The 17,711-nt window shown below is 45.0% G+C and overlaps 1 protein-coding gene across 1 annotated transcript in view; it reads left to right on the top strand.

Annotated features, from left to right (window-relative positions):
- The window catches only part of PSTPIP2 (proline-serine-threonine phosphatase interacting protein 2), a 95,200-nt gene that overhangs the window by 66,567 nt on the left and 10,922 nt on the right, over window positions 1-17,711 (top strand). The window contains exons 6-7 of the mRNA XM_055559629.1: window positions 3,868-3,930; window positions 17,536-17,634. Coding sequence (XP_055415604.1) covers window positions 3,868-3,930; window positions 17,536-17,634 — 162 coding nt within the window. The remainder of the gene's footprint in view (window positions 1-3,867; window positions 3,931-17,535; window positions 17,635-17,711) is intronic.

Genomic DNA, 17,711 nt, shown 5'->3' with positions numbered 1-17,711 from the left:
ATTTCCACTAAGAGAAGAAGAGACTCGTTTCCTCACAGTCTTAAGTGCCCTTGGTTTCAGGGAGAGTTTTGTTAATTTTGCAAGGCTTCTGAAACTTCCCTTCCTCATAAGTTACAAAGACCAAGTTCTCGCAGCTGGAACTGTTTTGAATTCTCTTAAGCAACAGTGAAGCCTGGACTCATTCCACTGCAGTCATCAAAGTTCCCCACGCTGTGTGCTCTCGACAGCAGGAAAACAGCTTCTGAGCTTTCTTTGCCAAGTCCAAAGTTTATTCATAAATTTACAGTTACTTGTATCACAGTGAACTATGGATTGTTCCACTTCTGTATTTAGATACTTTGAAAAAAAAATCAGACTTTTAGAGAATATGTGTCAATGTTAACTTCTCATTTTCACTGGTCAAACCCTGCACATGTTGGTCTCTCACTTCTTGGAAATTAAGCCATTTCCGTTTATCAAGGAAATCCATCAGTTGGTTTCTTTTAGCGAACTGGGGCAGGGGAGGTATGGCTGGTAGAACCTTTCAGTGAACTAGCTTATAGAACTAGGAGAAGGCAATGGCACCCCACTCCAGTACTCTTGCCTGGAAAATCCCATGAACGCAGGAGCCTGGTGGGCCGCAGTCCACGGGGTCACGAAGAGTCGGACACGACTGAGCGACTTCACTTTCGCTTTTCACTTTCATGCATTGGAAAAGGAAATGGCACCCCACTCCAGTGTTCTTGCCTGGAGAATCCCAGGGACGGGGGAGCCTGGTGGGCTGCCGTCTATGGAGTCGCACAGAGTCGGACACAATTAGCAGCAGCAGCAGCAGCAGCTCGTAGAACTAGTTTTCTGAGGGTGGTGACAAATGCTGCCGTGGCCTTCCGCCCACCCCCTCCCCAAGCATAGAGCTTGGCCAGAGAGACTGATGTGACAGTAATCATGTCGGTGGAATGAGCCTTAAAAGATAAGGAAGTGAAGCTGCCAGCCGAACCTACAGTGGGACACCTAACCTAACTGGTAGGCCTGGGGAGCCTCCTGGAGGCAGTGACCTTGAAGCTAAAGCCAACAGAGTGAAAGATGGTATGAGTGAGGGCAGAGACAAAGAAGGTTCTCAGCCCTCAGGCAGGGAGGGATCTTTGGAGCCACGCTCAGGAGGTTTGACGTTTTAGGTGCTGAGGTGCTTTCCCAGCCCAGAGCATCCTAAGCTGAACAAAGGAAGCACGTGGTCAATCACTCTGTCTTCCGGTGCCTACATTATGCTTTACTGTCTCAACTAAGACAAGGATGATCATGGCAGAAGGCCCTGTGTCGAGAGCGAGCTCCGAGGAAGGGAACCTCCTTGGTCACATAGGTTGTCACTTCCAGTTTTCAGAGTATAGTCTGAATGTAGGTAAACAGACAGACCATTCAGCAGCTCAGTCAGCAATTTACTGCAGGCCATTATTTTACATCTCTCCTTCCTTTTCCCCTTCCTCTTGCCTCTCCCCACTTGATAGCATGCAGGGCTGTGGCTTTGCACTATTTTGTGTTACTGATAAAGCATAATCAAATTTCCAATAGAGTCAGTCTAAACAGAAAGAATGAGTCCTAGAAGAAAAACATCCCTAAGGAGCCCTGGAAGAGGCTCCCTGGTAGTCCAGTGGTTAAGGCTCTGTGCTTCCACTGCATGGGGCACAGGTTTGATCCCTAGTTGGGGAACTAAGATCCTGCATGCTATGTAAGTCCTGAAAGAGAACTCATGACTTACTGGGGTTACCATGGAAAGGCCACCTTACAAGTGAGTATGGACATGAGGAGACTTAAATCAAGGTGGTAGCAGACAGAGCTGGACTGGGTGTCACTGAGTGGTCTTGAGCTATAGCCCTTTGTGGGCTCTAGGGATCACACCAGTTAGCTTAGAGCTAGACTGCTGCTAAGATCCTGCTGATATACAAATACAGGAATCCTTGAAGCCAGAGAGAAGAATGGCATGAAGTATAATGGAACTTTGTAGCCACATGAGAGGTGCATGATGCTGGTGTTACGTAGAACTTGGAGATAAGGAGGCCTGGCTTGGGCCATAAACTATAAAATAATAACAGCTCCTGAACTGGAAGAATGGCACTGTGTGAATTTGGACTAGAAAGGACCATGGACAGACCAGCATTGCTAACTGATCTGCTCTGTGGAGCCTGGGAAATCAAGAAACATTATGAATAAACTCTGCCCTCCTCACAGAGGCACATAGGTGCTCACATGAGCCACACAGCTCTCTGTCTGCAATGGCAGGGATCTGCCTGTGAGTCATTCCCCGTGGGGTCATGTTTCTGTCCTCCATTTCTTTAGAGCCTTAACCTCGTTACCTCCTGGTCCTTCCATTTCAGCTGGGCTGGGAGATGGGTGCTTCGTTCTCAGAGGGCCCCTTGGGGGCTCTCCCAAGGGAGTTTCATATATTCTACAAAGTTCATATCTGAAGTGAGGCCAGCCCAAAACATATCCAGATATCTTGAAAATCCATCCATATTTGTGCATTATGGTAACGGACAAAAACCTAGTTTTCCTGAAGAAAGAGACATATTTTAATATTCTTAGTATTATTTTGCATTATGTCATCTTGTACAAGGGCAATGCCATAACTCGTTTTGTTGCATTTCTTAGCTTTTATATACCCATCTGATTTTAGAGGGCTATCATGTGGTTAATGGTAGTTTTGGGTAAAGATTAGGAACAAGGACACGGGAGTCTGACTGTGCCCAAATCCCAACTCTGCTACTTGCTGAGAACATCACCTTGGGTGAGGTTACCCAGGGGATGGGGATGAGTACTCACAATCGTGATGCATGAAAGTCACTTAGCACATAATAGTGTGGGAGCTGCCACTATGTCTGGGCTGTGCTTAGTCGCTCAGTCATGTCCAACTCTTTGCAACCCCATGGACTGTAGCCCAGGTTCCTCTGTCCATGGGGATTCTCCAGGCAAGAATACTGGAGTGGGTTGCCATGCCCTCCTCCAGGGAATCTTCCCAGCACAGGGACTGAACCCATGTCTCCTGCATTGCAGGTGGATTCTTTACCATTTGAGCCACCAGGGACCCCACTGTTATGTCTGAGAGTTGCATTTTTATTATCAGTCCCATTATTTTGACTAATAAAAGTATTGTCACAGCCACAGCAAAGAAATTGCTCCCAAGTGATCTCAACCAAGTAGCTTACCTTTCCTTTTAGATGGTGTACAATGTAGGACTGATCAGCTGTTCCACAAACATTTCTTCCCTTCATACTGCCTGGGCTCCTTGCTGGTGATGGGAGTGCCTTTGACAGATGCCACAGAAGTGAATGTTTCTGAGTCCCTAACTGCGCTGACACAGGCTTACAGAATAAAGAACCCTTTTAAAATGAGCAACATTTTAAAAATCCCTTTTTGAAACTCGAGGCTTCCCTGGTGGCTCAGATGATAAAAAATCTGCCCGCAGTGTGGGAGACTTGGGTTCAATCCCTGAGCCAGGAAGATTTCCTGGAGAAAGGAATGGCTACTCCCTCCAGTCTTCTTGCCTGGAGAATTCCATGGACAGAGGAGCCTGGCAGGGTCACAAAGAGTCGGACATTACTGAGTGACTAACACTTGAAGCCTAAGTTTCTTGATTCCAGATTTACTGATGAGAATAAGGTGATCCCTGATTCTCAGTAGTGGCTGGTGGCCACCCAGGTTCAAAGGTAGGCAAATTGTTTAGCCTTTCTGTGCTGCACTCTCCTTATTTGTGAAATAGGAGTAATAATAAATAGCACATCTACCCTCTGGGTTGTGTGAGGACTAAACGAGGTAAGCCATGTTAAACGCTTAGCCTTCAAAATAAACTGGTGTTAATAATTATCTTTATTAATAGTGCTTGTGCTCTCTTCACAGACGGAGCTTATAATGGATGCTGCCCATAAACAAAAGAGCTTACAATTCAAGAAAACCATGGATGTAAGTCTTACTATATTGCTTAAAAAAAATGGTGACATTTTTTGAAATCCTGTGCTGTGTATCAACATTTTCTTGAAAATAACATTTGTGCAGTCTTTTAGAGAAAACAGCCTTTAGTGGTTTGGCTTTCTTTCCTTTTAAGGCCTTGGAAAGATCGAGGATGAAATTAGAAGAAATACAATGATGTTATCTTTTCAGCAACCTGGGAAAATATAGCAAGTCAACTTAAATATTTCAGACTAGAGCATGTATACTATATGATACCTTTTATCTTGTTGGATTTGAACTTCTTCCCTGTAAGACTGTTTTGAATCTTGATTTCTTACCTTTTTTTATTGAGTTTTAAGATATCTGCAAACTGTAAAAGCCATCTTTGCTTTAAGTAATTTATTTTAAAAAGCTTATCAAGATAGAACTGAGACAAGTTGCTGGGATCTCACACTAGCTTTTCATGAATCCCCTACTGTTGAATTGTGTTACTGAACATCTGTGACTCCATCTTTGTACAGAAGTATCATCATATATTCTGTGACTGTGACATCATACCTGGTTACCTGGTCAAAAAAGAAAATGCCACCAATGTTGATGGCATATGCAGTCTATTCTGCATTTTTTCTTTTGTTGGGGAAGTGTGAAATTTCCTCGGTTCTGTCTTGCCACAGCAAAGATTTGAAACGGCAGACCAGTGTTACAGCTCGGTTACAGCTCAGAGTTTTATTCGGCAAGCAAAGGAAAGTATACCCTTGAGGTATGAAGGTGGGCTGACCCCAAAGGAGAGGCCTCAATCCATCTTGGCTTCCTCCTTTTATGCGTGTGTCTCCTCCCTACCTTGAGCCTGCCCTATGCAAATTGGGCTAGCCAAGAAGAGGGTGTATTTGTTTGTGAGAACTGAAGTTCTCACTCCAGTCTGCAGATATTCTTTTGTTCCATTTTTGCAGGCTTTTCCCTTTCTTTGTCTTTTAGCCACTGCCGTTTCGGACTCCTTTTTCCTATTCTAACTACCTAACATCCCCCCCTCAAGAGATGGGAGGCCCAATTCTCTGGGAGTAGGGGTGTTGAGGTCTCTCTGGCTACTACTTCCTGCTGAGCTGGGATGGTGAGGGGCATTGGGCCTCCCCCTCTCTTGCTAGTCTCAAGCCTCAGAGTCCTTATAGCAGTGTCCATCTAAAGGTGAGTGATATTTTCCATTGGTCAGGTTGTAGCTTTATATATCCTTGTTGAACTGGCACTGCATAGTGTAGTTTGTTGACCTGGGCAGAGACAAAAACAGGTTAGACAATTGATAATACATGGAGCAATCACAAGCAGCATTAATATGGTGATAACAGGGATTAGTAGGGATATTAGCCAACTCCAAATTCACCCTTGCCTGGAGAAGGATCCCCCAAAGAGAGATTGTAGCCACCCCAAGAACTCTCCAGCTCATTCTTTGAGATCCCGTAGGATCTGAATGTTTTTCTTGAGGACTGTGAGACTTTCTTTAACTTGGTTGGAGGTATTTACCAGAAACAACACGTCTCATTTAAGATGGCTCAAGTTCCTCCTTGTTCAGGGATCAGGAGCTCTATCTCCTGTCTATTTTGGAGTACAACCCCTGCCAAGCTGTGTTGGCTCTTTAGAGCTATCCTGAGAAATCTTGTCCCCAGAAAATTAATTTTGGGGGTGTTCATTAGAATGGCACTCATTTGTAGTCCTAAATAGGTATCTGAGATCTACCAGGGTACACTGAGTATCCTCTTCTGTTTTCTTCCACAGCTTAACTAGTGATTAGTGAATCCAGGAGTTGTGCCCTGGTATCTTAACTGCTGTGGGGGTAGAAAATATTACAGGGTAGGGGCCCTTCCGTGTGGCCTGGAGTGGAGCCTTTGGGGACCCATCTTTCCAGACTTTAATTAGGACTTGAGTCCCTGGAGCATATAGTGGTGGCTCTTTAGAATCTTTTGGGTCTTGGTTGACACCCCACAAATGTATATGCTGTTGGAATTGCCCAATGGCCATGGTATAAGACCAGAGAGTCTGAGCCTCTGGATCTAGGAAGAGGTCATTGATATAAACAAAAGGTCTTCCATATAGCATCTCATAAGAACTAAGACCAACCTGTTCCTTAGGGGCAATGCCGGTGCAGAGGAGAGCTATTGGTAAAGCCTCCTTCCATCCCAGGGAGGTCTCCTGGGTTATCTTTTTTTATCACTGATTTTAAGTATTGGTTGGCTCTTTCTACTTTTCCTGAAGACTGAGGCCTCCAGGCACAATGGAGATAATAAGTAATGCCCAGTGCTTTCGAGACCCCTTTGGTGACCTTAGAAGTAAATGATGTCCCATTGTCACTTTGTAATGACCCGGGCAGACCAAATCTTGGAATGATTTCATGGAGCATTGTTTTTTACCACCTCCTCAGCCTTCTCAGTCCAGGTGGGAAAGCCTTCAATCCATCCCGTGAATGTATCTATCATGACTAGTAGGTATTTAAACCCTTGAGAAGCTGGCGTCTGGGTGAAGTCCATCTGCTAATCCTCTCCTGGGTAGGTCCCATGCCATTGGATGGGCTGGGTCAGCTGAGGTCTTCGAGCTCTTTGGGGGTTAATTGGCAAGTGGGACGAAAGGTGACCACTTGCCTTATAATTATTTGGAGGCCTTTTCCTCTGAAGGACCTTTCTAGTAATCTTTGGAGGGCCTTCTCCCCTAAATAAGTGGTGGCATGTAAGGAGTTAATCAACTTCAATTGGAGCTTCCCAGGCAGAAAAAGGAGTCTCTCCTCTTGGAACCATCCCATATGATCTTCTTGAACGCTCTCACTCTTAGCTTTAAGAGTCTTACCTTCAGTATATGAAGGAATTTCTGACAAATCAGTCTGTGGAACTAAGGTGGCAACCCCTATTAGGTCACTGTTCTGTAATGCTGCTCTTAGCTGCCTGATAGGCTTCTTGGTTCCCTTGTGCCACTTTCGTACTCCCTTTTTGGTGTCCTTTACAGTGGGAGACTAAAACCTCAGTGGGCAGATGGACTGCCTCCAAGAACCTAAGGATTTGATCACCCTACTTGATTGGGGACCCTCGGGTGGTCAAGTGGCCTCTTTCTTTCCAATAGCAGCATGTGCATGTAGCACCAGAAAGGCATGCTTGGAGTCAGTGTAAATGGCTACTCTTTTTCCTTTTCCCGCTCTAAAGCTCAGGGCTATGAGCTCAGCCAATTGGGCTAAAGTACTGGTGACAAAGGTTTAGCCTCTATGGTCTCAAAATTGGAGACTACTGCATATCCAGCTCTTCTTTCCCCATCTAAGACCAAGCTACTTCCATCAGTGTACAATTTCTTCAGGATTGGTCAGAGGAGCTTCTGACAATCCTTCTCAGGGTTTTGCCCAGTGGTCCAAGGTTTCTAGGCAAGAGTGAAAGGGGAGAGAGCCCTCAGGGATAGGTTGGAGGGTAGCTGGGTTAAGAACCTCACAAGGGGATATAGTTTGGCCTGGATTTTCCATCAGCACTACTTGATACCTGAGGATCCTTTGATCAGACATCCATAAATGGCCTTTCCCATTAAAAAGTTGTTTCACTTGGTGGCTGGTAAAAATAGTTTGCCCCCAAGAGAGAGTTTTAAAGCACCTGCCATCAGAACTGCAATAGCTGCAAGATTTCGAAAGCAGGGAAAGATCTCTTCCCAATAAGGGAGTAGGACACTTAGGGACCCCCCGAAGCTGGTGGGAAAGTATTTGCCCATCCCAGCAACAAAGAAGTGCTTGGGTGAATCTTTTTGTAATTGTTTTTCCTGTAGCACCCAAAACAGTACAGGTTTGGGAGGAGATGGCTCTGGAACAGGAGGTCAGGACAGAGTAGGTAGCCCGTGTGTCCATCAAGAAACTCTCGGACCTATCAGCCACATCCAGTTGCACCCTTGGTTCCATCCCTGTTGGTGGTTATCTGTGGCAGGCGGGCTGGCTGGAGCGGCCGCTTCAGTCCTGTTGAACTATCGTGAGGGAAGGCTTGGCGCTTGACCTTGAGGCTCTTGGATCCCGAGGGCAGAGTGCCACCCAGTGTCCCAAGTGATGGCATTTGTAGCAAGCCGTTTTAGGAGACTTGCCACGGTTTGAACACTCTTTGGCCCAATGTCCTGCCTGTCTACAGGTTAGGCATTTGTCTCATGCCTTGTCCTTCAAGGACTTGGGGTTTGCCATAGGGCTTCCCTGGAGGGTGGCCAGCATCTGGGCATGGCTTGTCTCTTTCATTCTCTCTCTTTCCTGGGCCTTGGCTCCCCTCTCCTGTTCTCTGTTATAAAAGTTATTGGTGGCTGTCTGGACCATCTCATCTAAAGAGGCAGCAGAGTCCTGATGCTGTAGCTATTGTAACTTTATCCTGATGTCTGATGCACATGGGAACAGGAATTTGTCCTTAAAAATCACCTGTCCTTTGTAAGAGTCTAAGTCCAAATTGGTAAACATTTGGAGGGCCTCTTTTAGCCTTTCCAGAAAGGCAATGTGGTTCTTGTTGGGCTCCTGAGTTATTGCTGAGACTCAGCACAGTCCCACAGTAATAGGCTTCCTTCTATTCCATGGGTGGACTTCCTTAGGGGTGAGTCTTTCTGAAGCTTATCCTATCCAGTACTGTTGCAACCTGAGAGCCAGGCATCCCCGGGTCAGGGTTCAGATCCCCAGGCAGATTGAGGCATGACAGCCTCCTGGAGATCAAATCCCTGGGCAGGTCAAGGCATATCGACTTCCTGGGACCAATGGACTGGTGGATTCCGAAGCAGGTTGAGGTGTGACAACCTCCCGAGGACCAGATCCTTAGGCAGGTTGAGGCAGGTCAACCTCCTGGGATCCTAGGCTGGGTGAATCCCCAAGCAGGCTGAGGCGTGACAACTTCCCAGGGAATAGATCCCTAGGCATGTTGCAGGAAGAGGGACCCCTTCCAGGACCCATAGTGGGCTCTTGTCTAACACTTGGAAATGAATTGTCCGAGGAGACACATGTGCTGACAAAGCAAGAGATTTTCTTGGCAAAGGGCACTCAGGCAGAGAGCAGTAAGGTAAGGGAACCCAGGAGAACTGCTCTGCCATGTGGCTTGCAGTCTTATGTTGATAAGTTCTTATGTTGCAGTTTTATGTTGATAGGATTAATTTCTGGGTTGTCTTTAGCTAATCATTCTGATTCAGAGTCCTTCCTGGTGGTGCATGCCTTGTTCAGCCAAGATGGATGCCAGCGAAGGATTCTGGGAGGTGGTCAGACCTGTGGTGTCTCCTTTTGACCTTTCCTGAACTTTTCCAGTTGGTGGTGGCTTATTAGTTCCATGTTCCTTACCAGGACCTCCTGTCATAAAACAACTCACGCAAATGGTTACTATGGTGCCTGGCTAGGGTGGGCGGTTTTAGTCGGTGTGCTTCCCCTAATAGGCGGGTCAAGGCAGGTTGACCTCCTGGGACCCCCCAGGCTGGAGTTGGGCATCCCCAAGGTCTCCAGCGTGACTAGTCCTGGGTAGGATTGGGGGTGTAATCTTAACTCATTGCCGGTTTGTCCATCACGGATGGGAATAGATACCATGATGTAAAGCAATCTAAGCCTGTGCCCTGAGACTGGGAACCTGGTGAAACCTTATCCTCTTATTGCTCTGAGGGAATAAGTAAGTCAGATTTCTTTCCTTAGTCCTTTGTAAGAGTAGTTTAGGGTGTTTCCAATGGTAAACATTGTATTGTCATAGACCCATTTTAGGTAATAACAGGAGTAATGACATAGGAGTGGGTTATCTGGTCCTGTAGGGGCATTAAGAGTATTTTAATAATAAGCAAGGTGGAGCAATGTTGCCTATGAGGGGGGAGGGTCCTGGTTGTAGGAGTTAGTAAGTGGCTTAAGAACAAATTGATAAGAGGCAACAGACCAGAGGACTTCCCTGGTGGCTCAGAAGGTAAAGCCTCTGTCTACAATGTGAGAGACCTGGGTTCGATCCCTGGGTTGGGAAGATTCCCTGGAGAAGGAAATGGCAACTCACTCCAGTACTCTTGCCTTGAAAATCCTGTAGATGGAGGAGCTTGGTGCAGGCTACTGTCCATGGGGTTGCAAAGAGTCAGGCATGACTGATCAACTTCTCTTCACTTCAACAGACCAGATGTTCCATAAAAGTGGAGTGGAGATTTGATCTGGGGGTATGTTTGTAACTTTAGGAGAAGGGTGGTAAGGGTTTGGGTCCAAATGGCCTGAAGGGCTAACTCCCAAAGAAGCAAACATTATCCCTGGAAGCCCAATTGCCCTTGAAGGGATGCCACCAACAGATGGACTTTTAGCAGGCATTGTGTGCCTGTCACCTGCCCTAGTGGGTTCACTGAGAGATGCTGTTGCTGCACATATTGTAGGAAACATGGAAGATGAAGGCCTGAATCTCTAGAGGGATTGGATATTATATAATATTGCCCTCCCAAGGGTCAGTTATTTTCTGGTTGTCCCTCCAGAAGATTGTAGAGGCAACACTGTGGGCCCACACTGGGCTCAGGAAAAGAGCATGAAACAGGAGGGAGGGGGCAGGGCACAACTGTTGAAAGAACGACATAGCCCAAGGGTACAACATAAACCGATTAAAATCAAATGGGTCCAAGATGGCAGACAAGTCAAATTCTACTAAATTTTGATCCTCAGTCTGCAAGCTAAACAACACACCCAGAGGCGCCATGACACGTCCAAGGCACTATCAAAAGACCGAGGAGTGGGTGATTCCCCAATTGTTGGAATGATCCTCCCATTCACTAGCATATGAAATTGCCCAGCAGATAAAAAACTAACCACACCACATTTCATGGCTGCCTCACTCGCCCTCTGTGATGGCCCACTCTTGGAGTGTGCATCTCTCTGAATCTGAACAAATCCACCTCTTACCTATCGCTGTGTCTTTCACTGAATTTTTTTGGCAATGAGACATCAAGAGCCTGAGCTTCATTAGGTCCTAAAACCAGGCACCATGGGTTTTGGCTGGGCTCAAGTCCCAGTTGAATATGACTGAGTGACTAAGCATAGCACAGAGTCCCTGCCACGTGGGTTTGAATCCCAATCTTAGGTATAAACAGTTTCATACACAATTTTCAGAAATGGAAAGATGACGACCTGCCCAATACTTTGTAAGCAGTGGCATAGTTGGAGAGAGGAACTGAAGGACAGGAGGAAAAAGCAGTGGGAAAAATGTGCTGAGGAATCCCCTTCATAAGCTGCTGGAAAGTCTGCTAAATACCTGACCCGTGCTCACATTTTCATTGGTCTGATCCTTGGCACAAAGATGATTAAGGACAGAAGAACCCTCACCCCCTTGGGCAACAGCTACCAGGGCATAGCAGATAGTAGAGCCTTTGTGACATACTGGGGAGGAGTCCCTGCTAGAGCCCCCCAATTGCACCCACTGCCGCTTGCCTATTTGCAGGGGGTTTGAGGAAACAAGGAATGAGAGATTATAAAGGAATTAAGATTTTGTTAGCCATATGTCCTTCCAGCTATAGGGGTGAGTACCTCCTACCTTAACTGGAGGTCTGGAATCTGAGGCTGAGCCGTGTGAGCTTTCTGCTGAGTTTGTTTTTTGCTGTCCTGGTTTCCAGCATGCTGGGCTTCTTGTCACTTCTGTTGCGCTGGGTTTGTTCACGTTCAGCTTCCACAGAGAGAGCTTTCACCGAGTTGGGCTTCTGCTGTGCTTGGCCACTGCCTCGCGCATGCTGAGCCGAGGTTGTTTCAGCCAGGTTAAATCCAAGAAATGGCACCAGATATGTCGGGGGAGTGTGAAATTTCCTTGGTTCTATCTTGCTGCAGCAAAGATTTGAAACAGAAGACCAGTGTTACAGCTCAGTTACAGCTCAGAATTTTATTTGGCAAGGAAAGGAAATTACACCCTCGAGACATGAAGGCCGGCCGACGCCAAAGGAGAGGCCTTAATCTGTCTTGGCTTCTTCCTTTTATATTTTTGTCTCCTCTCCATCTTAAGCCTGCCCTATGCAAATTGGGCTAGCCAAGAAGGGGGCCTATTTCTTTCACCTGAAGTTCTCTCTCCAGTCTGCAGATATTCTTTTGTTCCATTTTTGCAGGCTTTTCCCTTTCTTTGTCTTTTAGCCACTGCCATTTTGGACTCCTTTTTCCTATTCTAACTACCTAACACTTTGATGCAGAGCATGTGAAAAGTGATTGATAGAGAATGATGTCAGTATAATGCAGAAATGGTGTTGGTTGATATATGATTACTCCCAGAATTTTTATGTTTTGAGCAATCTAGGGAAAGCTCACAAATAGAAAGTCTTATTGAAATATAAATTTCCTACTTCTTCTGCCTACATTTAGAACTGTAACATTGTTAAAATTTTTGCTTCAACTGTCAAAAATTTAGAAAACACAAGAAGAAAAAGGAAGAGTATTGTATTTGCCCATTTTTTGCTGTTTTTTTTCTTCTAATGTTTCAAGGTTTCTTTTTATAATTTTGTTTTGCTTAGAGAACTTCTTCAGGCATTTTTTTAAGGTATGTCTGCCAGTATTAACTACTCTTGTTACTGAAAACACCAAGCCCATGTGTCTGACACACACCGAGGGCAAACAATACTAAAACATTGGAGTTTGGAACAAAGGTTTATTGCAGGGCCATGCAAGGAGATGGGTGGCTCATGTCTTAAAACCCTCAAACTTCTTGAAAGCTTTTAGCAAAGCCCTTTTATAGAAAAGGTGAGGGAGGGGTGTGGTTAGTTGTGGCAAACTTCAAACTTCTGGGTGTCAGATCCTTTGTTCTTGAAGTCAGGTCATGGTCAGGTAACAATGTACCTGTAAATTTCTGCCAAACAAATGTTTTTCTCTGTCCTGACAAGAAAGGGCAGGGTCCCAAGGCACAACTTTCAGCCACCAAGGTCCCGGTCCTGGCTAAGAGGAGGCAGATCTCAGTTGGCAGCTCCCTTGGGGCCAGGTTCCCACACCTTGCCCAGCTATCATCACTGAGGCAGCCAGGTGACCAAACCAACTGGCCCTCAGGCTCCTCTGGCTGCCCAAGGGGGGTGGGGGGCAGGTCCCACAGACTGTGATGCACACAAACTGCTGCTGATATTAGGTCACAGAGACAAGGATGGGGGAGAGGTTCAACACTGCTTTAAGGCCTGGGCCAAGGCTATCAGAGAAGCCAATGGCAGCCCACTCCAGTACTCTTGCCTGGAAAATCCTATGGACGGAGGAGCCTGGTAGGCTGCAGTCCATGGGGTTGCAAAGAATCAGATACAACTGAGCAACTTCACTTTCACTTTCATGCATTGGAGAAGGAAATGGCAACCCACTCCAGTGTTCTTGCCTGGAGAATCCCAGGGACAGGGGAGCCTGGTGGGTTGCTGTCTATGGGGTCGCAAAGAGTCAGACACGACTGAAGTGACTTAGCAAGGCTATTGGGTGGCCTTGGTGAGGGCTTTTGGCCCTGCATGACACAGTACCCACCCTGTTTCCTTGGTCCCCCATCACCCACTGGCCCAAGACCAGGGAACAGGCTGGAAGGCCCAGGGGAGAAGGCAAGCATCTAATCTACCTCTTACCTCACTCTCCACCTGATGACCACCACCCTACTGACTGCTGGCTGAATCAAGTCCCTAATGGTGTCTCACTGACAGTTGGTTGCTTGTGGGAAGGGTCCATTGTGGTGCTGGCCAATGGCTGAGCAGGACCCATTGCCTGGTAACAGTATGGAGTAAGGATCCACAGTAACGTCTGTGTGCTAAGGGCTGCCCTGCTACTCTCTGTTACACTCTTAGCTTTCCTTTAGTGAATTCCCTTTCATTCTTGAAGGATATTTTCTCTGGATATAGGATTGTGTGTTGACAGTTTTCTTTTAGTACTTGAAAAATGTTGTGTCACTTCCTTGTGACCTCCATAGTTTCTAATAAGAAAACTGCTATAATTCAAACTAATTTTCTCTTATGGATAAGGTATCATCTCTGTTTTAAGATATTTTCTTTTTTTTAGTTCTCAGACGTTCACCTCTGTGTCTTATCATGGATTTCTTTGGCTTTATCTTGTTTTCAGTTTGGTCAGTTTCTGGAATCTGTAGGTTTATTTCTTTTGCCAAATTTGGAACGTTTTCAGCATTTATTTCTTCAGCCATTTTCAGCCCATTCTCTTCTCCTAGGATTCCAAGGACATGAATGTTAGATCTTTTGTTATGGTGTCAAAGGTTCCTGAGGCTCTGTTCATTTTTTTAAGCTTATTTGCTCTGTTTTTCAGATTAGATAATTTCTATTGTATTGTCTTCCAGTTCACCAGTTCTTTTTTCTGTCTCTTCCATTCATAAGTCTATCCTTTCAAGTAGTAAAATTTTCAGTTCTAAAGTTTCCATTTGGTTCTTATTTATATCTTCTGTTTCTTTGCTGAGGTTTTCTTTTTCTTTGCCAAGACTGTTTTTTTCATTTTCCCACTGTTTGCAAATGTTTATTGAACATTTTTATGATGGCTGCCTTAAAATCTTTGTCAGATAATTGTAACATCTCTGTCATCTTGATGTTGAAATCTCTTGATGGTCTTTTTTCATGCAGTTTGAGATCCTCCTGGTTTTTGGTATGATGAGTGATATTCAACTGATATTGGACATTTTAGGTATTCTGTTGCAAGACTCTACATCTTATTTAAATCTTCAGTTTTAGCTGCCTTACTCTGATACCACTCTAGCAGTGGGGTGAAGTGCCACCACATTAGTGCTATGAGGGGGTGAAATCCAGGTTGCTTTCCTCCACCCCCCAGGCTCTACTGACACCATAGGGTCAGTGTTACTACTGGGGAGTGGTGCAAGTTCCTACTCTCCACTAGAACACCCCTGACGCCACTGCAGCAGGGAGGTGCTGCACCTCATTATGCCAGGTGGGGATGGTGAAAGTCCAGGCTCCTCACAGAGTCTCTGCTGGCTCTGTGTGTGCTGCTTCGTTATCTCCGGATAGGAATGAAAGTCCAAGTCTGATATTTGTCCTTCTCTGATACCGCCTTAGCAGGGGAGTTGGGAACCTCAGTATAGCCTGGTGAGTGTGGAAGTCCCCACTTGGCCTTTGCTGGATGTGTGGTGGGTGGGAGAGGGCACAGTTTCTTCATGTGGTGTGTGGCTGCTGTAGAACTTGGAGGATTCTTCCTGTCCTACTGTGCTGTCCCATTTCTGGCCTTTTGGCCAGAGAGAGCAGCTTTCCACTGGGACTATTTTTTGTCTATGCCCATCGGCATGTCTTGGTTGTCTGCTGCTTTGGCACCCATTCTGTGAAACATGAGGCCAAAAGAAAACTCAGGGCAGTTGCTTCTGGGTTACTGTCTGAGACCAAGGACGTTAGTCAGTCTGTCTTCTCTCTACCTTTTAGCATATTCTGTTTGTTTTATGTAGAATGCTCAGAGGTTTTAGTTATATTTGTGTGGAGGAATAGGGAAGAGTAAATCTGCTCTATCTTCCCTGGAGCCCATATACATTTTTAAAAAGACATTTTAATATGCTTTTAGAGTCATAAATGTGATCATACCCCAGCAAAGAATCTAAGACTATAAAATCCTCCAAAATGAGAAAAACAAAGTGCACTACTGTGTTCAGTACTTATATGAAAACTGTAAATGATTTAATTACCAAAAAATGGAGAAAGATTAAATTGTATAACCTTTAAAGATATGATTATGAGGACTAGGTAGCAACCGAGAACAAAGTCCCTAATATGTCGTATTAAAAAGTAATACAGAAAAGAGAAAGGTGGATCACTGACAGCCTTAAAATTTAAGACTTCTTTAGAGCAAAAGAAAGACTATCATATGGTGAGAGATGACATGGAAGAAAAATATTAGTACCACATGGGGCTTCCCAGGTGGCGCTGGTGGTAAAGAGCCCTCCTGCCAATGCAGGAGACATAAGAGATGTGGCTTTGATCCCTGGGTTGGGAAGATCCCCTGGAGGAGGGCATGACAGTCCACTCAAGTATTCTTGCCTAGAGAATCCTATGGACAGAGAAGCCTGGCAGGCTACAGTCCATAGTGTCACAAAGAGTTGGCCATGACTGAAGTGACTTGGCATGCATTAGTAACATATAATTTACAGCCAGTTAGTGTTACTAGTATAGACTGAGCTTTTAAAAATCAATTAAAATTATAATGCTCAAAAAAAAAAAAAAGGGTAAAAGACATGGAGTAGAAAGGATATCAGAGAAGGCAATGGCACCCCACTGCAGTACTCTTGCCTGGCAAATGCCATGGACAGAGGAGCCTGGTAGGCTGCAGTCCATGGGGTCGCTAGGAGTCGGACACAACTGAGCGACTTCACTTTTACTTTTCACTTTTCACTTTTATGCACTGGAGAAGGAAATGGCAACCCACTCCAGTGTTCTTGCCTGGAGAATCCCAGGGACGGCGAAGCCTGGTGGGCTGCTGTCTATGGGGTCGCACAGAGTCGGACACGACTAAGTGACTTAGCAGCAGCAGCAGAAAGGATATACCGCCTTAGCAATGAGATAAAATGCAAATTAAAAAGGGATATGCTTCTAGTATTAGAAAAGGTTAAAAACATTGTCCTATTTTAGTGTTGGTGAGAGTATGAGGCCACCATACCCTCACATATGTGTTTATAGGAGTATAGATGAGGGCAACCATTTTGGAGGTAAGTATGTATATATTTTTTTATCAAACAATTATGCTTCTAGGAATTTGGTCTGTAAATTCACACTACCCACAGTAAAAATTAGAGTGTTTTTATGTAATAAAAATAGGAAATAGGATAAATGTCCACCAGTAGAGAGTAGGTTAAGAAAATTATGGCATATATATATATATTATATGTATATGTGTGTGTGTTAACCCCAATTGAATTGCAGGGGAAGCTGAGAAATGTAGGAAAGCATGTGAGATACTTGACGAGCACAAACCAGCTCTGAAAAGGTGTCTTCATTCTTAGTCAAGCATTTTTGGGGTGTTTATAATTTTTTATTTATTAGCCAAACTGATTCACAGCTTTGCTTTGTTTGAACAAGTTAAGTCTTTGCTTCAAGAGTTGAAACACAATTATTTGATTCAGTAAGTGTACTTTGTGAACTGATTACACACTGCTAATAGTAATGGTAGCACAGGAGAGACCACACTTACTTTTAAACTACTGAAAACAGAATTCTTTAAATCAAGGAGCATGACCACCTTGGGCTACAGAAATGATGAGATCGGTGCCTCCCCACTGGCGCATGCTGTAACGAGGCACATGAGAATACTGAAGCATTGTTAGTTACAGTTCTCAGGACCAAATCATTGCATCTCAGTTCTGAGTGTAATGAATAAATGTTGGATTACGCATCCTCTAGTTACATCAGTATTTGATTTTGCCTAATTCATATTCAATCTTTTGTTTCAGTAAATTTTTAAAGTTCATAGACTTTGTTTTTGCCAAATAGGAATTGTTAGTTCCTTGATCAGGTTGCCACTACATACATGATTTGGAAAGGGGATGGAGAAACCTTCCAGAGATAGATTAAAAAGAGCAGCTGCTCTGAGCACACACAGTCTAGAGGTGATCACAGCCCTAATCAGTGTGCCCTCTTATTTGCTGGGTAGGGGAGGGGCGGTTAGGGTGGCTGTTCCTCAGAGTCACAGTCTGCTTATCTGTTTTGATCCTCTTTTGTCTCATAACTACAAAGGCAAAGAAGAACTATGAGCAGAAATGCCGAGATAAAGATGAAGCAGAGCAGGCTGTCCACCGCAGTGCCAACGTGGCAAACCCGAAGCAACAAGAAAAGGTACCTGGGAGAGCCAATATCCTGAAAAATCCAAGATTCGCATATGTCAAGCTAGAGCCAATTAATAATCTTAACAA

This window comes from Bubalus kerabau, chromosome 21 (genome assembly GCF_029407905.1).
Source record: "Bubalus kerabau isolate K-KA32 ecotype Philippines breed swamp buffalo chromosome 21, PCC_UOA_SB_1v2, whole genome shotgun sequence".
Classification (NCBI taxonomy): domain Eukaryota; kingdom Metazoa; phylum Chordata; class Mammalia; order Artiodactyla; family Bovidae; genus Bubalus; species Bubalus kerabau.
The sequence above is the reverse complement of the archived record's forward strand: the minus strand, read 5'-3'. Positions and strand labels throughout refer to the sequence as shown.